The sequence below is a fragment of the Melanerpes formicivorus genome, unplaced genomic scaffold, assembly GCF_026170545.1.
Source record: "Melanerpes formicivorus ecotype bairdi unplaced genomic scaffold, bMelFor1.0.p_v2 SCAF_502, whole genome shotgun sequence".
NCBI classification, from domain to species: Eukaryota; Metazoa; Chordata; class Aves; order Piciformes; family Picidae; genus Melanerpes; species Melanerpes formicivorus.
Genome location: NW_027142854.1, coordinates 32,868 through 52,316, shown reverse-complemented (window position 1 = coordinate 52,316; position 19,449 = coordinate 32,868). Strand labels below are relative to the sequence as shown.

The 19,449-nt window shown below is 55.3% G+C and overlaps 1 protein-coding gene across 9 annotated transcripts in view; it reads right to left on the bottom strand.

Moving 5' to 3' along the window:
* Positions 1-4,946: 4,946 nt before the first annotated feature.
* LOC137460072 (obscurin-like) overlaps positions 4,947-19,449 on the bottom strand; it is a 31,871-nt gene continuing 17,368 nt past the window's right edge. For 5 of the 9 annotated variants that reach the window (XR_010992641.1, XR_010992640.1, XR_010992642.1 and 2 more), the window contains 4 exons: positions 18,685-18,960; positions 17,922-18,075; positions 17,378-17,467; positions 6,668-7,303 (listed from right to left, as the gene is read on the bottom strand). Coding sequence is in view for 1 of the 9 variants with exons in the window: in XM_068170670.1 (XP_068026771.1) it covers positions 17,957-18,075; positions 18,685-18,960 (395 nt within the window). In the remaining 8 variants the exon portion in view is untranslated. Of the gene's footprint in view, positions 5,738-6,667; positions 7,304-8,611; positions 8,747-11,071; positions 11,339-12,293; positions 12,564-13,016; positions 13,179-17,377; positions 17,468-17,841; positions 18,076-18,684; positions 18,961-19,449 lie in introns of those variants that run through there. The other 4 variants (XR_010992636.1, XR_010992639.1, XR_010992637.1 and 1 more) reach the window with 4 other exon arrangements.

The following is a 19,449-nucleotide window of genomic DNA, read 5'->3' as shown; positions in this document are numbered from 1 at the left end:
GTCCTGCTCCAGCCCCTGGCCCTGGCAGGTGCTGAGGGCAGTGGCACCAGGAGGGATCTGAAGGTGGCCTCGCAGCAGCTCCTCTCCTCCCCTCCTCCTCTCTTCCCCTCCATTCCCGGGGGCCCAGGGGATCCCTCCCTGGCTGAGGAGGGCTGCTGCAGACCCCAGCTAGTAGCTTCCCCTGCTCCTTGACCAGTGGGGTTCCTGTGCTGGTTTGCAGTTGTGAATATATCTCAACACTGTAACTCCTGGAGAGTTTGTACATATTCCTTGCACCCCATTGCAGATTTCCCTTTGCCTATAAATACAGCTTTCCTTTGCTTCCAGCTGGGCTGGGCTGGCACAGGTAATGTTGGGGGGGAATTTCAACCACAGGGAAGAAGGAGCAAAGATCATTGTCACATTTGATGCTCAGAGTTTACATCTGACTGGAGGGGAACAAGCCTTTGGCTGTCAAAGATCCTTCCAGACTTGCATTCCCAGTTACAGCTCTCCTTCAAAGTAAGCACAAGCTGTTCTCCAGGGCAGTATCAAAGCTAGGAGGAGAATCCAGGTGTGTTCCTGAACACCTCCTGAAGTCCATTCAAGCCAGCAGCTGGAAAACCAGCAGGGAAGTCCAGCTTCTGGGTGATAAAAATGCCACCATGGGTCTGTTAAGGAAGCACAATCCACAGCACCCTCTGCCCTTGCCAGGCTGTGTCCCTCTGCCTAGATCTGCAGTTGAATTCATTTCTGACTCAGCAGTGGGGTTTTGTGTGCACTCTGCTGTTCCCTGCTCTGCAGAGGAGTTGGGGGTTTTGTTGCAGACAAATGACTTGCATGTGCCTAAACAAAAGCAGGAACCACTCCCAGAAGTTTGCTTCTGTCTGCTGGCTTTTAAGGCACTGATTTGATTTGGGTTAAGCTAACCAGGCAGGAATTACAACAAGAGACTTCTCTTTATTTCCCCCCCTCCCCCCCAAGATTAGGTATTACACTTATCAGATTGTGGACAGGTTCTGTTTGCTTGCAAATTCCCCCAGGATGCTCCTGGGCAGCTTGAGTGCAGTGTAGAGCATTCAGAAAATGGCAAAGGCTAAACCACGAAACAGCTTCACCCCACTGATCAAACCAGAGGCCAGGCAGGAGCTGAGGGAGAGCCAAGGAGAGCGCAGGTTGTGCTCCCGGGGATGGAGCAGGAACTGGGAGATGCTCCCTAGGTCTCTGGCCGGCAGCAGGCTCCAGAGCTGCCGCTTTGTAATCTGATTTGCGGATCGTGTGGCACAGCCCAAAGGGAAAGGCCCTGCCAGAACCAAAGTGTCCTCAGGCACGGCTGCCACGAGGCCAAACTCCTGCGGCAGCCCTGTCGGAAGGGTGCGAGGCAGCCGCAGCTTGCCGGCAGGCAGCCAGGGAGCAGGGCCCCAGGGCAGGCAGGGCCAGGGAGAAGCCAGGGCCCAGGGCTGGTGTCTGCAGTGCTGCCGCCAAGGCAGCGAGGCCAAGAGGAAAGCAGAACATGGGAGTGAGCAAGAGGAAGGCAAGAGCAAGAGAGCCCCCACAGCTTTATGCTCACCCTGCTTAAGCTGTTCAGAGACAATGTGTCCCAGGCCAAGGCACACTGGGTGCCAAGCACCCTGCTAATCATAATGCCAACCCCAAGCGCACTTCCCCCTCCAGCAGCCTTGACCTGTCCCAGGGGAAGGCAATTTCCTGCCTTTGTCTTTCCCCATTCAGGCCTCCACTGGTGGAGATGGGGGAAGGAGGGTTTGGAGCACACTGTAACAGCCACATCTGAGCAAACTCCTTCTTTTAGGTGCAGTGGGGCTTAAACCCGAGATCCAGCTATAGATTGGCCTAGTGACAGAATGGTGTCAAAGCAGCTGCTCTGCTGCATAAGCAGAGGAAGGCACATTTTCCCCTGGGTGACATGTGTAGACCTCTAGCAAGACAGTTCCAGGGCCTCAAAATGCCAGAAGAGGTGAAGAGAGCTTATTCTGTGAGCCCCACCTGCATCTGTCACAATCCCCTCCCAGAGCAACCTGGCAGGGCCAGTGCTGACCTGGAGATGTCACCTGAGGGCTGTGGGGGCAGGCAGGGCCCAGGCCAGCAAGAAGAGAGCAGAGACAAGCCCAGATGAGTGTGGAGTCCTGCCTGTGGGCTGGCATCAGCTGAGAGCCCTGTGCAGGCTGGGGAGCAGCCTGGTGCAGAGGGCCCTGGGGGTCCTGCTGGACAGGATGTGAGTGGGAGGCAGCAGTGCCCCATAGCAGGAGCTGGGTTTGGGGCTGTGTCCCCAGGGGCATTTCCAGCTGAGGCAGAGCTGGGAGCATCCCCCCAGTGCTGCTGTTGCTGAAGGCTGCTCTCAGGGCTCCTCCCTTTCTCCTCCCAGCGTTTGCCTACGGAGCAACAGGAGCAGGGAAAACCTACCCCATGCTGGGCTCAGAGAAGAGCCCTGGCATCATCTACCTCACCATGGAGGAGCTGTACAGGAGGCTGGAGGCTAGGAAGGAGCAGAAGAGCTACCAGGTCCTGGTCTCCTACCTGGAGGTAGGCTGTGCCCAGCTGTGCCCCTCCTGCTGCCAGGCCACCATCTCCAAGGTCTGGACTTGTAGTGCCAGGGCTACCCCTGTGCTGCCAGCTGTGCCCAGTGGCCAGGACAGCCCCAGACTGGAAGCAGGCTGCCCCTACCCAGTCTGCTGAGCTGGTGCTGCTGGTCTGCCCCCTCTGGAGCTGGGGGCCACAGGGCACAGGGCAATGAGGGCTTCCTGGCTGCAAGGGCTTTGGAGGAGCAATGGCTCAGTGCCTCACTGGTGAAGCCTCCTGAGCTGTCCTCTGCCTTAGGGCACCTTCAGCTGCTCCTGCTGGCTCCAGGTGCCAGAGGTGCTGTTGGGTGGGCAGCAGGCCCTGGGGTCCAGAGCTGCTCTGCCTGCTGCCCTTTGAGGCCCCAAGCCTCAGCCCGAGCTGGAGCTGCCTGCTGCAGGTCTACAACGAGCAGATCCGTGACCTGCTGGAGCCCAAGGGCCCTCTGCCCATCCGGGAGGATCCTGAGAGAGGAGCTGTGGTTCAGGGCCTCTCCATCCAGCAGGTGGGGGTGGAAGCAGGCACAAGGTGTGGGCAGCACTGCGCCTGCCCCAGGGGTGCCAGCTGGGACTGGGGGACCTGGAGGGGGGAGGGGAGGGCTGTGGGGCCCCGGGAGTGCCAGCCGGCTGGGTGCTGGCTGGCAGCAGCGCTGAGCCCGAGGCCAGAGGAGCCCTGCAGAGCCGCAGGAGGCCTCAGCCTGTGTGCCTGTGGCCGCTCGGTGCCCGTGCCGGGGCTGCGCCGATCCCTGCCCTCTGCCTGCTCCCCGCCAGCCCAGCTCGGCAGAGCAGCTCCTGCAGATGCTGCTCGGGGGCAGCAGGAACCGCACGCAGCATCCCACCGATGCCAACGCCTCCTCCTCCCGCTCCCACGCCGTGCTGCAGGTGAGGGGTGGTGCTTGGGGCAGCCCTTGGCACCGCTGCCCGGAGGGGGGCAGGCGGCGATGCTGTGCCAGGGCCGGCGTGCCAGGGCTGCTGCCGCGGCTGCGAGCGGCGAGCCCGAGCGCCCTGCGGAGCCGCAGCCTGCCCTGCCTGTGCCCTGCCAGGTACAGGTGAAGCAGCAGGACCGCGCCGGGGGCCTCGCCGGGGCTCTGCCGGTGGCCGAGATGAGCTTGGGCGACCTGGCCGGCTCGGAGCGAGCCGCGGTGGCCAAGAGCAGGGGCGAGCGGCTGCGGGAGGGAGCCAGCATCAACCGCTCGCTGCTGGCCCTGCTCAGCGTCAGCCAGGCGCTGGCTGGGGCCGAGGGAAGGCTGCCGCCGAGGGGCCCTGAGCGCCGTCCCCAGGGCAGAGCTGCCGTGGGCTGAGCGTGGCCAGGGCTGGGAGCCGAGGGCCAGCCCCTGAGCGGAGCCTCGCTGTGCCGGGCAGGGCAAGCAGAGCCACGTCCCGTAGCGGGACAGCAAGCTGAGGCGGCTGCTGAAGGGCTCCATCGGCCGCACCCTGATGCTGGCTGCCCTCAGCCCCTCGCCGCTCTGCTGCCAGGACACCCTCAACACCCTCAGGTGTGCCAGCAGGGCCAAGGAGATCCAGGTCTCGGTGAGCACCTCGCCCCGCGGCCGGCAGCTGCTGGGGCTGCCCGGGAAGGAGCCTGGGGCAGGCTGCTGCGGGCTGCTGCCTCCCTGCCGCCTCCCTGCTGCAGCCGGGCTGCCTCTGGAGCCCCTCTCAGAGTCGGCTGCAGCCGCCCGGGCCCCACCAGCCCAGAGGAGGCTGAGGAGCTGCCCCGCCTCAGCAGAGGGGAAGGAGCTGTCCTGGGGCTGCTCTCAGCTCCGCTCCTCCCTCTCCCTGCAGCTCAAGAGCAACCTGCTCAGCCCGGACTCCCACGTCTGTCCGTACGTTGTGCTGTGTGCGCAGCTGAGAGCGGAGGTGAGCTGCCGGGGGCAGGGCTGGGCTCTGTCTGCAGCTCTGCTTTGCCTGGCACCCAGCCTGCTGAGCTGCTGGGGCTCAGGGCATGCTCTGAGCCAGGGCTGCCCCTTGCTCACAGGTGGCAGAGCTGCAGGCCAAGCTCCGTGCCTAGGAGGATGCTGCCCGGGGGGCACAGAGCCAGGCGCCAGTGCTGCTGCCTGCCCTCAGCTCCAGCCTGCTGCAGCTGCCCAGGTGAGGCTGCTGGGCAGGAGGGATGGAGCCTGGGCTGGCATCTTGGGGTCCCCCATGGCCAGGGACAGGGAGAAAAGCCTGGGGGCAGAATAATGCTTCCCTCCTCTAACAGCAGGCACTCTGGATGCTGTTCAGCACATGCTCCCCCAGCAGCATCAGCTTCTCCTCTCCTCACACCAGCTCTTCAGGTTTCAAATCCCATCCACAGTGCTCCAGGTGTAACTTGTTCAAGCTGGCAGATTGCTCTGTGTGCCCAGCTCCCTGCTGCTGTATACAGCTCTGCCCCAGCCCCATGCAGTGGCTCCAGCTCATGAGTGAGCCAGAGCCAGAAATCAGTGGATCTCTGCTTCTATGGAATCACAGACTCAGTTTGCTTGGAAGAGACCTTTACAATCCTGGAGCCCAGCTGTTAAGCCAGCACTGCCAGATCACCACTAAACCATGCCCCTCAGCACCACATCTTTGTCTGTAAGTCCCTCCAGGGAAGCAGATTCCACCACTGCCCTGGGCAGCCTGTTCCAGGCCTTGGCAACCCTTTGGGGGAGGAAATGTTTCCTAGTGTCCAGCCTAAAGCTCCCTGGTACAAGCAGAGGCCATTTCCTCCTGTCCTATTGCTTGTTCTCGGTGAGACCGAGCCCCAGCTCACTCCAATTTCCCTTCAGAGAGCCAGAAGGCATCCCTGCAGTCTTCTCTGCCCCAGGCTAAACAACTCCAGTTCCCTCAGCTGCTCCTCAGACTTGTGCTCCAGACCCTTCACCACTATGGAAGGCATCTGCCTCTGCACACAGTGGCTTCTGCTGGAGAGATGAGAGGCACAATCTCATGCACACCTTGCACCACAAGCTTGGCTCTGGACTGGGCATCACCAATGGCACAGGGGGAAGTGTCACTGTCACTTTTCTCCAGGTCATTGATGGCCAGCTGCAGCATTTGTCCTTTCTCTGTGATCTCAGACTGCTTGGTAGCCCTGAGCTCAGCAGTGCCTTCCCTCCAGACCACAGAGGATGCAGCTCTCTGGCTCTGGCCAATCAAAACTGCAGTTCCCCTTTCAGCAGCTCTCAGGGCTGAGAGTTCCTGGACAGCATAATTAGGTTGTTCTGGAAGGGAGAAACCAAGAAAGAAAGACAGAAAGAAAGAGCTCTGTTAACTACCCAAGTGCTGAGCACAGAGTGCTCTGGGATCTCCTCTGCCCTCCCTTGGAGAATTACAGCATATAGAATCCTTTAGCTTGAAAAAGGTCCTTGAGATCACCACATCTAACTCTTTCAGCCTACCCCTGCCAAGCCCACCACTACCCTGTGTGCCTTAGCACCACCTCTAGATGGCTTTTCAATCCCTCCAGGGAGGGTGAAACCACCACTGCCCTGGACAGTCTGTTCCAGAGCTTGATAATCTTTTGGGTGAAGAAACTATTCCCAATAGCCAACCTAAACCCCCCCTGATACAACCTGAGGCTGTTTGCTCTCATCCTAGCAGATGAAGAACCAATCTTAGAGGATCACCAGCTTCAACTCCAGCTCCCTCAGCCTCTCCTCATGGGGCTTGAGGGGTCTGGAGCACAGCCTTAGGAGGAGAGGCTGAGGGAGCTGGGGTTGCTTAGCCTGGAGGAAAGGAGGCTCAGGGGAGACCTCATTGCTGTCTACAACTCCCTGAAGGGAGGTTGTAGCCAGGAGGGGGTTGGTCTCTTCTCCCAGGCACCCAGCACCAGAACAAGAGGACACAGTCTCAAGCTGTGCCAGGGAAGGTTTAGGCTGGAGGTGAGGAGAAAGTTCTTCACTGAGAGAGTTGTTGGCCACTGGAATGTGCTGCCCAGGGAGGTGGTAGAGTCCCCATCCCTGGAGGTGTTTAGGAAGAGCCTGGATGAGGCCCTTGGTGCCATGGTTGTAGTTGATCAGATGGTGTTGGGTGATAGGTTGGACTGGATGATCTCAGAGGTCTTTTTCAACCTGGTTCATCCTCTCCTCTCCTCTCCCCTCCTCTTCTCTCCTTGAGTCTCCTCTCCTTGAGTCTCCTCTCCTCTCCTTGAGTCTCCTCTCCTCTCCTCTGTCACAATGCAGAGGAGGCAGAGTGTTTCCAGCATGTTTGTCACTGCACAGGTGTGGCTGAGGTCTCCTCTTGCAGCCCCCAGGCAGTTCTGATCACCCATGCTCAAGGCAGACTCATTCACACTGCCAGGTTTGATGGGCTTGTGAAGCAGCACAAGAGCTACTTCAGTGCCTTGGAGGTGCTGAAGTTGCTCACAGCTTTGGTGTTTGTTTGAATATTTAATCCATGACAGGTTGTGACAACTGAAAACTGCTCCTGGTGAGGGAGCTGGGAGGGAAGAGCATCTCCCACAGGCTGCAGACCTTTAGCCCAGCTCCTGTACACCCTGGCCCCTGCATGCTTCCACTGACCTTGCACTGTGATCCCGGCTTTTGCTTTAGAGGCCTCTGTCTCACAGGGGTATTCCCCCCTGGCCTTGGCTGTGGGCTCATGGATGATCAGAGTGGCTCCTGTGCCCTCTTGGTGCCAGTCACACTTCTGGCTTTTCCGGATGGCTTTGCCGTCCTTGTACCACCTGATGGCGGCATCAGGCTCTGACAGTTCCCAGCTCAGGCTGATGTCCTGTCCTGCTGCTGCTCTTCTGTCCTCCAGCTGCTTTACAGCCTCAGGAGGTTTTTCTGAAGAGGGGAACAGAACAAAACAAAACATGAGGGTGGTGAGAGCCTGGCACAGGTTGCCAGGGAGGTGATGGAAGCCTCATCCCTGGAGGTTGTGAGGGCCAGGCTGGAGGTGGTGCTGAGCAACCTGCTGTAGTGTGAGGTGTCCCTGGCCATGGCAGGGGGGTTGGGACTGGATGAGCCTTGAGGTCCCTAAACAATTCTATGATTCTAACAAACCAAATCAAAACCAAACCAAATTAAAACCAAACCAAACCAAACCAAACCCAAATCAAAACAATACAAAACCAAACCAAGCATAAAGAAACCCAAACCAAGCCAAACCCAAACCAAGCCAAACCCAACCCAAACCAAACCCACAACCCCCCACCAAGCCAAACCAACCAACCACACCCCAAGGGAACTTTGAATACAACTCATGACCAATATATTATCAAGGGTTTCACAACTCAGATGCCCAGCAAGGTTTCACACTCCCCAGTGAATGACTGACATCAGGCTAGGGAAAGGGGGAGAAAAGCAGATCTTCAGGGCCCAGGAATGGCAGCTCTGGAGTTTCAGTGGCTATTAAGGATTCTGATAAGCCAGATCTAAGGAAGAAATTAGAGTAGATAGAAGAGAGAAATGTTTGACACTGAGGGTGATGACCTGGCCCAGGTCACCTAGTGAGGTTGTACAAGTCCCATGCTTGGAACCACTCCAGGTCAGGTTGGACAGGGCTCTGAGCAGCCTGATCTAGTTGCAATGTTCCTGCTGCCTGCAGGGGGACTGGACTGGATGACCTTTGAAGGTCCCTTCCATCCTAAACCATTCTGTGGTCCTACAATTGCTTACAGGAGCTGAGGACTTGTCCTGAGGGCATCCATTTCAAGGGATGTCATCGTGTCTGCTGCCTGCACAGAGAGCCTTGGCTGATTCTCTCACATGCAGACAGTGTGAGCAGCAATTGTCTGTCCAATGAGACAGCTCAGTGGGTTCTGCCCTTCTCAAACACCTATACAACATTTCAGCATTTCCCTTGTTTCCAAGGCCAAAGCTCAGTGCCTTGAGGCTGGCAGCGAAGGCTGCTCTTCATTTGGATCACCACTAAAGTTTGCCTTCATGGGTAACTGACAGAACCTCCTGGAAAGACAGCCAAGGATGCAAACCCCAGAGCCTTTCTCATCTCCTTACCTTTCACACCCAGAGAAGCCTTGGAGGTCAGAGCAGGGGCAGTGAGGATGACTTCCCCAGCATCCCCAGGAGCCACGGCCCCGACGGGAAGTGTGCACTGCTGCCGCGCGGCGGAGGCTTCAGATCGCCCTCCGCTTTCCACTTGGCTCCCAGGCAGTGTCCAGCTGAAGTCAGCAATGCTTTCATGGGACACAAGACACTCAAAAGTGCAATCTGCTCCCTCCTGGATTCCTGTGTTCTTCAAGCCTTTGGTGATGCCAACGTTCAGCCCTGGAGGACAAAAAGTGGCTTAGTACAATGACATGGGCAGGAGTGTGGACATTGTTAGCTCATCAGACTGCTTTGTCCACTCAGCTGGGAAGACACCACTGCATTCCTTCCAGGTGTGTTTGACATGGGAAGGGTTTCTCAGCCATTATCCACTCAGAGTCACCACAGAGCTACAGAGAAGGGCATTGCGCTGGAAGGACTGCGGGAAGAACTGAGTGGAGAGAAGTCAAGACTCACTGAGCTAGAGGGGAGAAAAGTTGTCAGGTAGGAAGCCTCTGGGATGTTGTCTGAGGTATTTCTCTGTGCAGCTAGGAGAAATGGGATGTTTGTTCACTTGTTACCATCCTACCCCCACCTAATATTCATGGAACCATCATGGAATGGCTGCAGTTGGAAGGGACACCTCCTGCTAGCCCGGCTTGCCCAGAGCCTCATCCAGCCTGCTCCTAAACACTTGCAGGGATGGGGCAGCCACAGCTTCTCTGGACAGCCTGTTGCAGTGTCTCACCACCCTCAACAATAAGGAACTTCTGCCTAATGTCTGATGGAGCTGCTTCCTGATGCTCAAATCAGAGACATTCAAACTGTGTCTCACACATGTGAGTGTGAAACCATCAACAATGCTGCAGCTGTCCTTTAAGAGGAACTGGGCTTTGCTCAGACACCACCTTGTAATGGGAGGCTTTAGGAGGAACAGCTGTGAGACCAAGTGACCAAGGGCACCAAGAATTACAGCACTCTTTGGATGTCCATCACCCACAGTACTTCCCCTGGACGCTGACCTTTGGCTTGGCAACATCAGTGCCAGTGTCACAGGTGTGTAAGCCTGCATCTGTCTTTTCTAGGTCATGGCTAAGGAGGCACAGGGGCTTCCCACTCTGTGTCTGCTCCTACTTGCTACCAGAAGTGATCTTCTCACCATCCTTTCTCCAAGCAGGTTTGACCTTCTCTTTGGAGACTTCACACTGCAGGTACATCACACCACACTCCTCCCCAAAGCCACCAGCCAAGGCCTTCATGAAGACAGCAGGTTCCTCTGAAGGCTAGCAGCCAAACCAGAGCACAACCAGGATATGTCAGCTGAGGCACTTTCAGCTGCTGCCCACTATTGAAAGAGAGCTGCAGGAAACCCTTGCAATGCTGCTGATGCCAATGCAGAGCCCAAAGCAGTCCCACACCTCCTGACTGCAATGAGTGTTAGGGAAAGCAGAACCTGTTCCTGGGTGGGTGAAAGGAAGGAGAGAAGCATTGCCATGGATAAGGAATGAGAGCCAGTGCTACAGCAGCAGTCTCTCTATGACTCTGCAGCTGTGAGGTTGCAAGGACATATTGCTCTCTGTGTTGGGGCATCTGTCAGGCAAAGGAGATCTCCTCACAGGGAACAGGGCTTGGAGCAGGCATGGAGTGAAGGCCAGAGGGACAGCTTCACACTTCTCTGGAGCAGCTGCTCAACAAGCTAGGCTGGATTTAAGGAAGCCCTTGGCTGCATCATCAGGAGCAGAAATGTTCTTCAGGAATCTCCATCTCTGGAGCCATGTGGCATAGTAAGGACAGCAGCAAACTGCTTTCTCTATGCTGAGTCAGACCAGCTCCAGACCTGCTGTACTGAGGATGTGCCCTACCTTTAAAGGCTCCTTCAAACCCCATAGTATTCTATGATTCTATGGCTCATAACACAGTCAGTTCAGGGAGCTGGAGAGGGCAAGAAGGTCTCCCCTGAGCCTCCTCTTCTTCAGGCTAAGCAACCCCAGCTCCCTCAGCCTCTCCTCACAGGGCTGTGCTCCAGACCCCTCCCCAGCTTTGTTGCTCTTCTCTGGACACCTTCCAGCACCTCAACCTCTTTCCTAACCTGAGGGGCCCAGAACTGGACACAGGACTCAAGGTGTGGCCTAACCAGTGCTGAGCACAGGGCACAATGACCTCCCTGCTCCTGCTGGCCACACTCTTCCTGCTGCAGGCCAGGATGCCCTTGGCCTTCTTGGCCCCCTGGGTGCACTGCTGGCTCATGTTCAGCCTTCCATCAACCAGTACCCCCAGGTCCCTTTCTGCCTGGCTGCTCTCAGCCACTCTGACCCCAGCCTGCAGCACTGCCTGGGGTTGCTGTGGCCAATGTGCAGCCCCTGGCACTTGGATGTGTTCAATCTCCTGCCCTTGGACTCTGCCCATCTGTCCAGTCTGTTCAGGTCCCTCTGCAGAGCTCTCCTACCCTCTAACAGATCAACACCTGCCCCAGCTTGGTGTCATCTGCAGATGTACTGATGATGGACTCAATGCCCTCACCCAGATCATCACCAGGCCAACCTCCCTGCTGCACACCATCTGTACCTTCAACAGGCAGCGTGGCTTCAGTCTCCGCGTTTCCAGCCCTGCCCTTGGACACACCAGCATCTTCAGGCTTCACCTTCAAAACCCTGAGCTCTGCTGAATGCTGCTCCTGCTTGATTTTGGACTTCTCAGAGGGCTCAGTGGCTGTGTGCTCCTTGAACCACTTCACACTCTTGGGAGAAGGCCTGAAGTCACAGGCCAAGATGAGCGAATGGTGCTCCAGAGCTCTCTTGTCCTCCAGCTTCCTGGTGATCTGTGTGTAGGAATCTGCAAAGCAGGGGTAGGGAAGGAGAAAGGGGGAATGGGCAGAAGAGGAAAGTTTCTGATCTGTATTTCGTGCCAGTTTATTTCCTGTATGTCATTCCCAGCTGCTTGGTGAACTGCTCAGATGATGCTGCGGGTTTCTGTTACAGACCTGATTGGCTTTGAAGCAAACCCAACCTGAGGATCTTTAGGGAAGGCAAGGTTTCTGTAAGGCAACACTTTACATTGCAGATGCAGGGATCAATACTTACTGAATTGCTTGCTGATTAGAGTTGCCATTCAAGTATGAGCAAAGGAAAGTCAAAACAAGGACTTTAGAATGGGATTGGAGATATTTACCATGGTGACAGCAGAAGACATCAAGCCTGGAAGCTTGGTCCCAGATCAAGTCAATGACCAAGAAGATTCATTACATGAGCTGGCAAACTTGTCTAGCTCAGGAATGGGACAAAATAATCTCTCCTGGCAAATTTCTTTGGTTTTGTCCTCTGTGGTAAAGTCAAGAAGGAAAAAACAACCAACCCAAAGCCTAGCCTTGGCTCCATTTGAATACCAGGCACTCCAAACTCATGGAGTCAAATCCTTTCCTAAGGCATGGATGTCTCATCTATAGAATCACAGAATCATTAAGCTTGGAAAAGACCTCAAAGATTAGCAGGTACAACCATGAGCCCAACCCCACCATGCCCACTCAACTGTGTCCTGAAGTGCCATGTCTGCACATCTCTTCAATGCCTCCAAGGATGGGGACCCCACCACTGCCCTGGGCAGCCTGTCCCAGCGTTCCAACCAACAACTGGGAGCTGGGAATTGACCAGATCTTCCACATGCACCTACACTGCCAGGAGCCCAGAGCGTGGAAGCTGCACACTAGACAGTGCTGTCTGAAACAAATGACTGCCCAGGCCCTGTGAGAGGGAGGATCTCTCCATGGTGCAGCCAAGCCAGGACACCTTACCTCTGACAAGTAGGTTTGCTGTGGCTTTGGACTTGCCAGTGGAGAGCTGCACGGTGCCTGTCACGCTGGCACTGGTTTGCAGGACGGTCAGCCTGGGGCTGGTGCCTTCTTGCTGCATGATAATGTTTCTGCCAGCCTGCAAGGCTTCTCCACACAGCAGCCATCTGGGAGGTTTCACAGATGGAGTGGAGGTCTCCCATTCCAAGGTGGCCTCTTCAGGCTCGGTCACATCCTCGTCACACAACTCCTTTACCATGCTAATGGATTGCTCTGGATCCAGGGGGGAACAGGAGAGCAGGGATTTAGGAATCCCTCAGTAGCATTCTGCACACTTCTGCAATCTTTACTGAACTTAGTGGCTCAAAAAGCCTTCAAACATTCCTTTGTTTGTGCATCACAATAACCTCAGCTCCTCCAGGGACTGATTGAATGTGGTCCCCACCATCTGGGAAGGACTTGAAAGAGAAGGATCCCACCCATTATCAGAAGATACAAATTCCTCCCCACTGCTGGTGGCATGGGATGGGCTCACACCACCAAATCTGCCTTAAGTTCTCACCACCTTCCTGTCCCTGCCTAGCTGCACCCCCAAAACAATAGGCTAACTCTCCTGAACCTTCCTCCTTGGATTGGGAAGGTCAGAGCCTTCTTCTCAGTCCTTCTTCTCAGCACTTACTCCACCCCACCCCCATGCAGGAACAAGATCCCCCTTTGTCCTCCTACCCTCTTGAGGCATCCTGATGTTGGCAGCAGCCTTCAGCTTGTTGTCAGTTTTGGACCATTGGGGCTGGACCTCACCATGTGAAATGTCCCAGACAAAAGATCCACTCTCCTATTCATTCACTTCCACATCTTCCAGGGCTTTAACAATCCTGATCTCTGGGGCTGTGAAAGGAGAGAGAGGAAGATTTCCCTGAGCTTCATCATGCCTGGCTCTGCTGTGATCACCTTCTGCATGCTTGCAGACAGAGCACATGGAGTGTGTGTTATTCCAGACCAACATCCCCTCCTGGCCACTTTCCTTCTTCAGCACAGGAATCACATTCTCTGCTTGACCCTAGAGGCACAGTACCAGCTCCAGCAGAGGATTTTATGGCTGCTAGAACTTTACACAGGCTCCAAAAGAAGTTAACCACATTAAGGAGTGAAAATCTGCCAAGGATTCCTAAACACAAGCCTCCCATCTCCTGCATCCTAATCACTGAGCAACCTGATCCAGCTGCAGATGTCTCTGTGCACTGCCAGGGGGTTGGACTAGAGGATCTTTAAAGGTCTCTTGCAAGCCAAAGGATGCTATTCTACAGGAAAGCTGGAGATGCCTCATCCCTGGAAGTATTGAAGACCAGGCTGGATGGGGCTTTGAGCAAGCCAGTGTAGTGGGAGCTGTCCTGGCAGGGGGGTTGGAACTGGATGAGCTTTAAGCTCCCTTCCAAGCCAAACCATTCTATGATTCTATGAAAGCTGTCCCATTCACATCCTTCTCTGCAAGCTTACAGCCTTGGCTGTGTGTCTGGGCCACAGCAGCCACAGGGACATCTGCCACATGCTTTGCCCCAGCTGTAGCTTTGCTTCAGAGTCTCTTGCACTCAGCATATTCCTCTTTAACTCTGCACCTTTGCACTGACTCATCAGAACCAATTCACCATTTTGTGCTCCTGCAGCCCTTGCCTTTTGGAAGGGATTTCACCTTGACTCATCCTCAGGAGCAGGGCTCAGATGTAAAGCAGCCTGCATGCAAAGGGCATCTCATCCCAGTGACAAAGTCAGGGAGGAAGGAGGAGTTCAACAGAGCAGTGGAACAGAACAAGTGCGTGTGAAGTTCTTGCTAAACCTAAGTGGCCACATGAGGACAGCATCTAGTAAGGAACAGGACACTGCCAGTTTGTCTTTTCAGAGCACAGACTCATAGACTGCTCTGAGTTGGAAGGAACCTTAACATCATTTTCCCCCAACCCCTCTGCCATAGGCAGAGACATTTTCCCCTAGATGAAGTTGTTCCAAACTCCATCTCCCTGACCTTGAACACTTCAAGGCAGGGGGCACCCATAACCTCTCTTAGGAAACTCTTCCTGTGCCTTACCCTCTTCAGAGTGAGCCTAAGAGCTAATCTAAATCTACCTCCTGGCAGCTTCAAATCCTTATTCCTCATCCCATCATGACATTGCCCTGATGGAGGTCCCTCCCCATCTTTCCTGAGGGCCCCTTGAAGTACTGGAAGCCTACTCTGAGGTCCCTCTGGAGTTTATCTTCTCCAGGCAGAACAACCCCAACTTCCTCAGGCCCTCCTCACAGGGGCAGTGCTTCAGCTCTCCCATTTTCACCTCCCTTCAGATGCAGCTCTGGGAAAAAACCATCTGCCAGGGCAGAGCAGACCATTTATTTTTATTTAGAATAACCCATATTTATTTAGAAGAAACCAAACCAGGTTGGAAGAGACCTTCAAGATCATCGCGTCCAACCCATCAACCAATCCAACCCACCCAAACAGCTAACCCATGGCACCAAGCACCCCAGCAAGACTCCTCCTGAACACCTCCAGGGATGGGGACTCCACCACCTCCCTGGGCAGCCCATTCCAAAGGGCAATCACTCTCTCTGTGTAGAACTTCTTCCTAACATCCAACCTGAACCTCCCCTGGCGCAGCCTGAGACTGTGTCCTCTTGTTCTGGTGCTGGCTGCCTGGGAGAAGAGACCAACCCCGTCTGGCTACAACCTCCCTTCAGGGAGTTGGAGAGAGCAATAAGGTCACCCCTGAGCCTCCTCTTCTCCAGGCTAAGCAACCCCAGCTCCCTCAGCCTCTCCTCACAGGGCTGTGTTCCAAACCCCTCCCCAGCTTTGTTGCTCTTCTCTGGACTCATTCCAGCAGCTCAGCCTCCTTCCTAACCTGAGGGGCCCAGAACTGGACACAGGATTCAAGGTGTGGCCTAACCAGTGCTGAGCACAGGGCACAATGACTTCCCTGCTCCTGCTGGCCACACTCTTCCTGATGCAGGCCAGGATGCCCTTGGCCTTCTTGGCCCCCTGGGTGCACTGCTGGCTCATGTTCAGCCTACCATCAACCAGTACCCCCAGGTCCCTCTCTGCCAGGCTGCTCTCAGCCACTCTGACCCCAGCTTGCAGCACTGCCTGGGGTTGCTGTGGCCAATGTGCAGCCCCTGGCACTTGGATGTGGTCAATCTCCTGCCCTTGGCCTCTGCCCATCTGTCCAGCCTGTCCAGGTCCCTCTGCAGAGCCCTTCTGCCCTCTAACAGATCAACTCCTGCCCCCAGCTTGGTGTTGTCTGCAAACTTACTGCTGATGGACTCAAGATCCTCATCCAGATCATCAATGAAGATGTCAAAGAGCACAGGGCCCAGCACTGATCCCTGGGGCACACCACTGGTGCCTGGCTGCCAGCTGGCTGTGGCACCATTCACCACCACTCTCTGGGCTCAGCCTCCAGCCAGTTCCTAACCCAGCTCAGAGAGCTGCTGTCCCAGCCAGGGGCTGACAGCTTGGCCAGCAGTTTGCTATGGGGGACAGTGTCAAAGGCCTTGCTGAGGTCCAGGTAGACTACATCAACAGGCCTCCCCACATCCACCAGGCAGTCACCTGATCATAGAAGGAGATCAGGTTGGTCAGGCAGGACCTGCCCTTCCTGAATCCATGCTGGCTGGGCCTGATCCCTTGGCCATGCTGTGAGTGCTGTGTGATTGCACTCAGGGTGACCTGTTCCATGATCTTGCCTGGCACTGAGGTCAGGCTGACAGGCCTGTAATTCCCTGGCTCATCCAACCAGCCCTTCTTGTGGATGGGCACCATGTTGGCCAGCTTCCAGTCCTCTGGGACCCCTCCAGTGAGCCAGGACTGCTGAAAAATGATGGAGAGTGGCTTGGCCAGCTCCTCTGCCAGCTCTCTCAGCACCCTAGGATGGATCCCATCCTGTCCCATGGACTTGTGGGGATCCAAGCTGCTGAGGAGAGTTCCAAACACCTCCTCATGGAACATAGGGAAACTGTGCAGCTCCCTGGCTCCTTCTGCCAGCTCTGCAGGCCAGCTGTCTGGAAGACATTCTGTCCTTCTCGTAACAGCTCCTGCCCAGCTTTCCTCTAGGCCTGCCTGAAATGAATCTTCATGTTTCCCAGGTCTAAGTTTGGTTCATAAAGATGCAGGAAGAGAGACAAACAACTGGGGGGAGAGGAAATCCCATTTGACATTTGGGACACTTAATTCCAGCCTCAAATGCACTACAAGGTGGGTGTTGGTCTCTTCTCCCTAGGATCATAGAATCATATCAGCAACAAGGTTGGGAAAGACCTCAGGGATCATCAAGTCCAAGCTGTCACCCAAGGCCTCAGGACTAACTAAGCCACGGCACCAAGTGCCACGTCCCATCCCCTCTTGAACCCCTCCAGGGATGGGGACTCCACCACCTCCCTGGGCAGCACATTCCAATGGCCAACAACTCTCTCTGGGAAGAACTTTCTCCTCCCCTCCAGCCTAAACCTCCCCTGGCACAGCTTGAGTGACAGAAGGAGAGGAAATGGCCTCAAGGTGTACCAGGGGAGGTTTAGGTTGGCTATTAGGAAAGATTTCTTTACTGCAAGAGGGAGGGAGGGAGGGGAGCAGGGAGGGGGAAGGTGTTGGGAACCCCCTGGTTTTGTCCAGGGGGGTTCTGGTGTTGTTGATGAATTGTAACTGGATGTAACCATTGTGTATTCTGTACACAGCCATCGCATTCCATAGTTTAGATTGGAGCTTTGCTTGCCAATACAGCTTCCTTTGCTTTCCAGCTGAGCTGCTCTGGCAATGGTCAGTTGGGAAGGGCTGGGGGGGTCATTGCAACCCACCCCAGGTGCAACAACTGAGGACAAACCCAAAGCTCCCTCCACATTGCCACCAAAGGAGCCATACCTTTGGGGGTGATGCTGAGGCTGCTCTTGTCACCCCTGGGCTGGCAGGAGTACTCTCCCTCATCCTCAGCCCGGATGCCTGTGATGCTCAGGCTCCTTCTGAGCCCCTCCTGGTGAATCTGGAAGCGTTTGCTGGCTCTGAGCTCCACACCGCTCCTGCACCACACCACCTGCCCCTTGGCCTGGCTCACCTCCCAGCTCAGAGAGATGCTGCCTCCAATCTCAGCAGCAACAGCTTCCAGGCTCTGGGCAAACTTCACAGATGCAGGAGAAGAGAAAAGCTGTGGGGAAAGGAAAAGATCAAAAGCCTGTTCCAAGAAGCTGGTTCTGGGCAACTGTAGCAAATGAATCATCCTAAGAATCACAGAATCAGAGAACTGTCAGGGTTGGAAGGGACCTCAAGGCTCAGCCAGGGGCTGGCTTCCCTCAGGCAGCCAGCAAAAGGCTACACTTGGGCATTTGGGAGCAGGAGAACTTTGCTGGCCTCTGCTGGGGCAGCCACAGCAGCTGCACCACCAAGTCAGGCTTTGAGGCTGGAACAGTTTCAGAGTAGTGTCCTCCACCCTCCCAAGGCAGTAGAGCTTTGGGACACAACGTGCACTGCTCTCTCCCCACCTTGCACCTGCACTTGGAATGCCTGCTTGGCATTCTTTGTCTGGCAGCTGTAGGCAGCAGGCTCTGAGCTCTCAGCCAGGGTGCCTGGCAGGGTCCTGGGTGCCCCTCACTCTTAATCACCTATGTCTTGCTGCCCTTGATTTCTGTTCCATCCTTCAGCCACTGCGTGCAGCCGGTTCAGGCGTCACTGAGGTGCTCAGTGTGATGCTCTCATGTTCTGCAACAACAAGAGGCTCCTCCTGGACAGCTTTGTGCTCAAATTTAGCCTCTGCTTCTAGGACAGGCATTAAAAGAGGAAAAATTAACAATTTCCATCTCAAATCCTTAACACAAAGAAGGGCAACAAGGCTGGGGAGGGGTCTGGAGCACAGCCCTGGGAGGAGAGGCTGAGGGAGCTGGGGTTGTTTAGCCTGGAGAGGAGGAGACTCAGGGGAGACCTCATTGCTCTCTCCAACTCCCTCAAGGGAGGTTGTAGCCAGGTGGGGGTTGGTCTCTTCTCCCAGGCCCCCAGCACCAGAACAAGAGGACACAGTCTCAAGCTGTGCCAGGGGAGGGTTAGGCTGGAGGTTAGGAAGAAGTACTTCATAGAGAGAGAGATTGGAATGTGCTGCCCAGGGAGGTGGTGGAGTCCCCATCCCTGGAGGTGTTCAGGAAGAGCCTGGATGAGGCCCTTGGTGCCATGGTTGAGTTGATGAGATGGTGCTGGGTGCTAGGTTGGACTGGATGATCTCAAAGGTCTTTTCCAACCTGGTTCATTCCATTCCATTCCATTCCATTCCATTCCATTCCATTCCATTCCATTCCATTCTATTCTCCTAGGTAGGGAATCTCCATTGTTGTTTCCCTCTAAGCCACACAGAGAGCTGCTTCGGTGAGAGCTCACCGGTTGGTTCCAACTTGAAGGGCAGCTTCTGGCCTGCAGCCTCACAGATGGATTCTCCAGCATCTCTCCTCTCCAGCTGCTCCACCACCAGGCCCTGAGGCTTGCCCAGGGTTTCTAGTTTGAACTTTCTAGAGGCAATCAGCAGTTTGCCATCCTTGAAGCATTTCCCTTCAGTTGTGTCCTCTGCCACCTCCCAGCTGAGGCTGGCACTTTCTGTCAGGACAGCATTCACCTCCTGCTGGACCTTTTCCTGGGTGATGAAGGCAGGCTTGGGCTCTGAAGGGAGCAAACATTGATTGAGGGAGTGAATGAGCTCAGGCTTACACATTTCTGTGCAGGCACCTGGAAAAGATTTGGGCTGTCACCTGCCCAAACAGGTTGCCCTCACTGGGAAGAATCTACCCTTCTATGGATGCCAACTGCAGTGTGGGAACTAGGGAAGCAGGAGCCTGGGGATGGAGAAGAGCTCAAAGGTCTCTTCCAGCTTGGGTAATCCTATCCTATCCTATCCTATCCTATCCTATCCTATCCTATCCTATCCTATCCTATCCTATCCTATCCTATCCTATCCTATCCTATCCTATCCTATCCTATCCTGTCCTATCCCCAAGAGGGTCCTTGACAGCAATCCTGTGGTGGGAAATCACCATGCAGAACCCTCCTTTAACTCAAACAGAATGAGCTCAGCCTTTGTGCCATACTAGAAACAAACATTCCACATCTGCAAGCCCAGACAAGGAGGTACAGAAGATCAGGTGAAGCCTA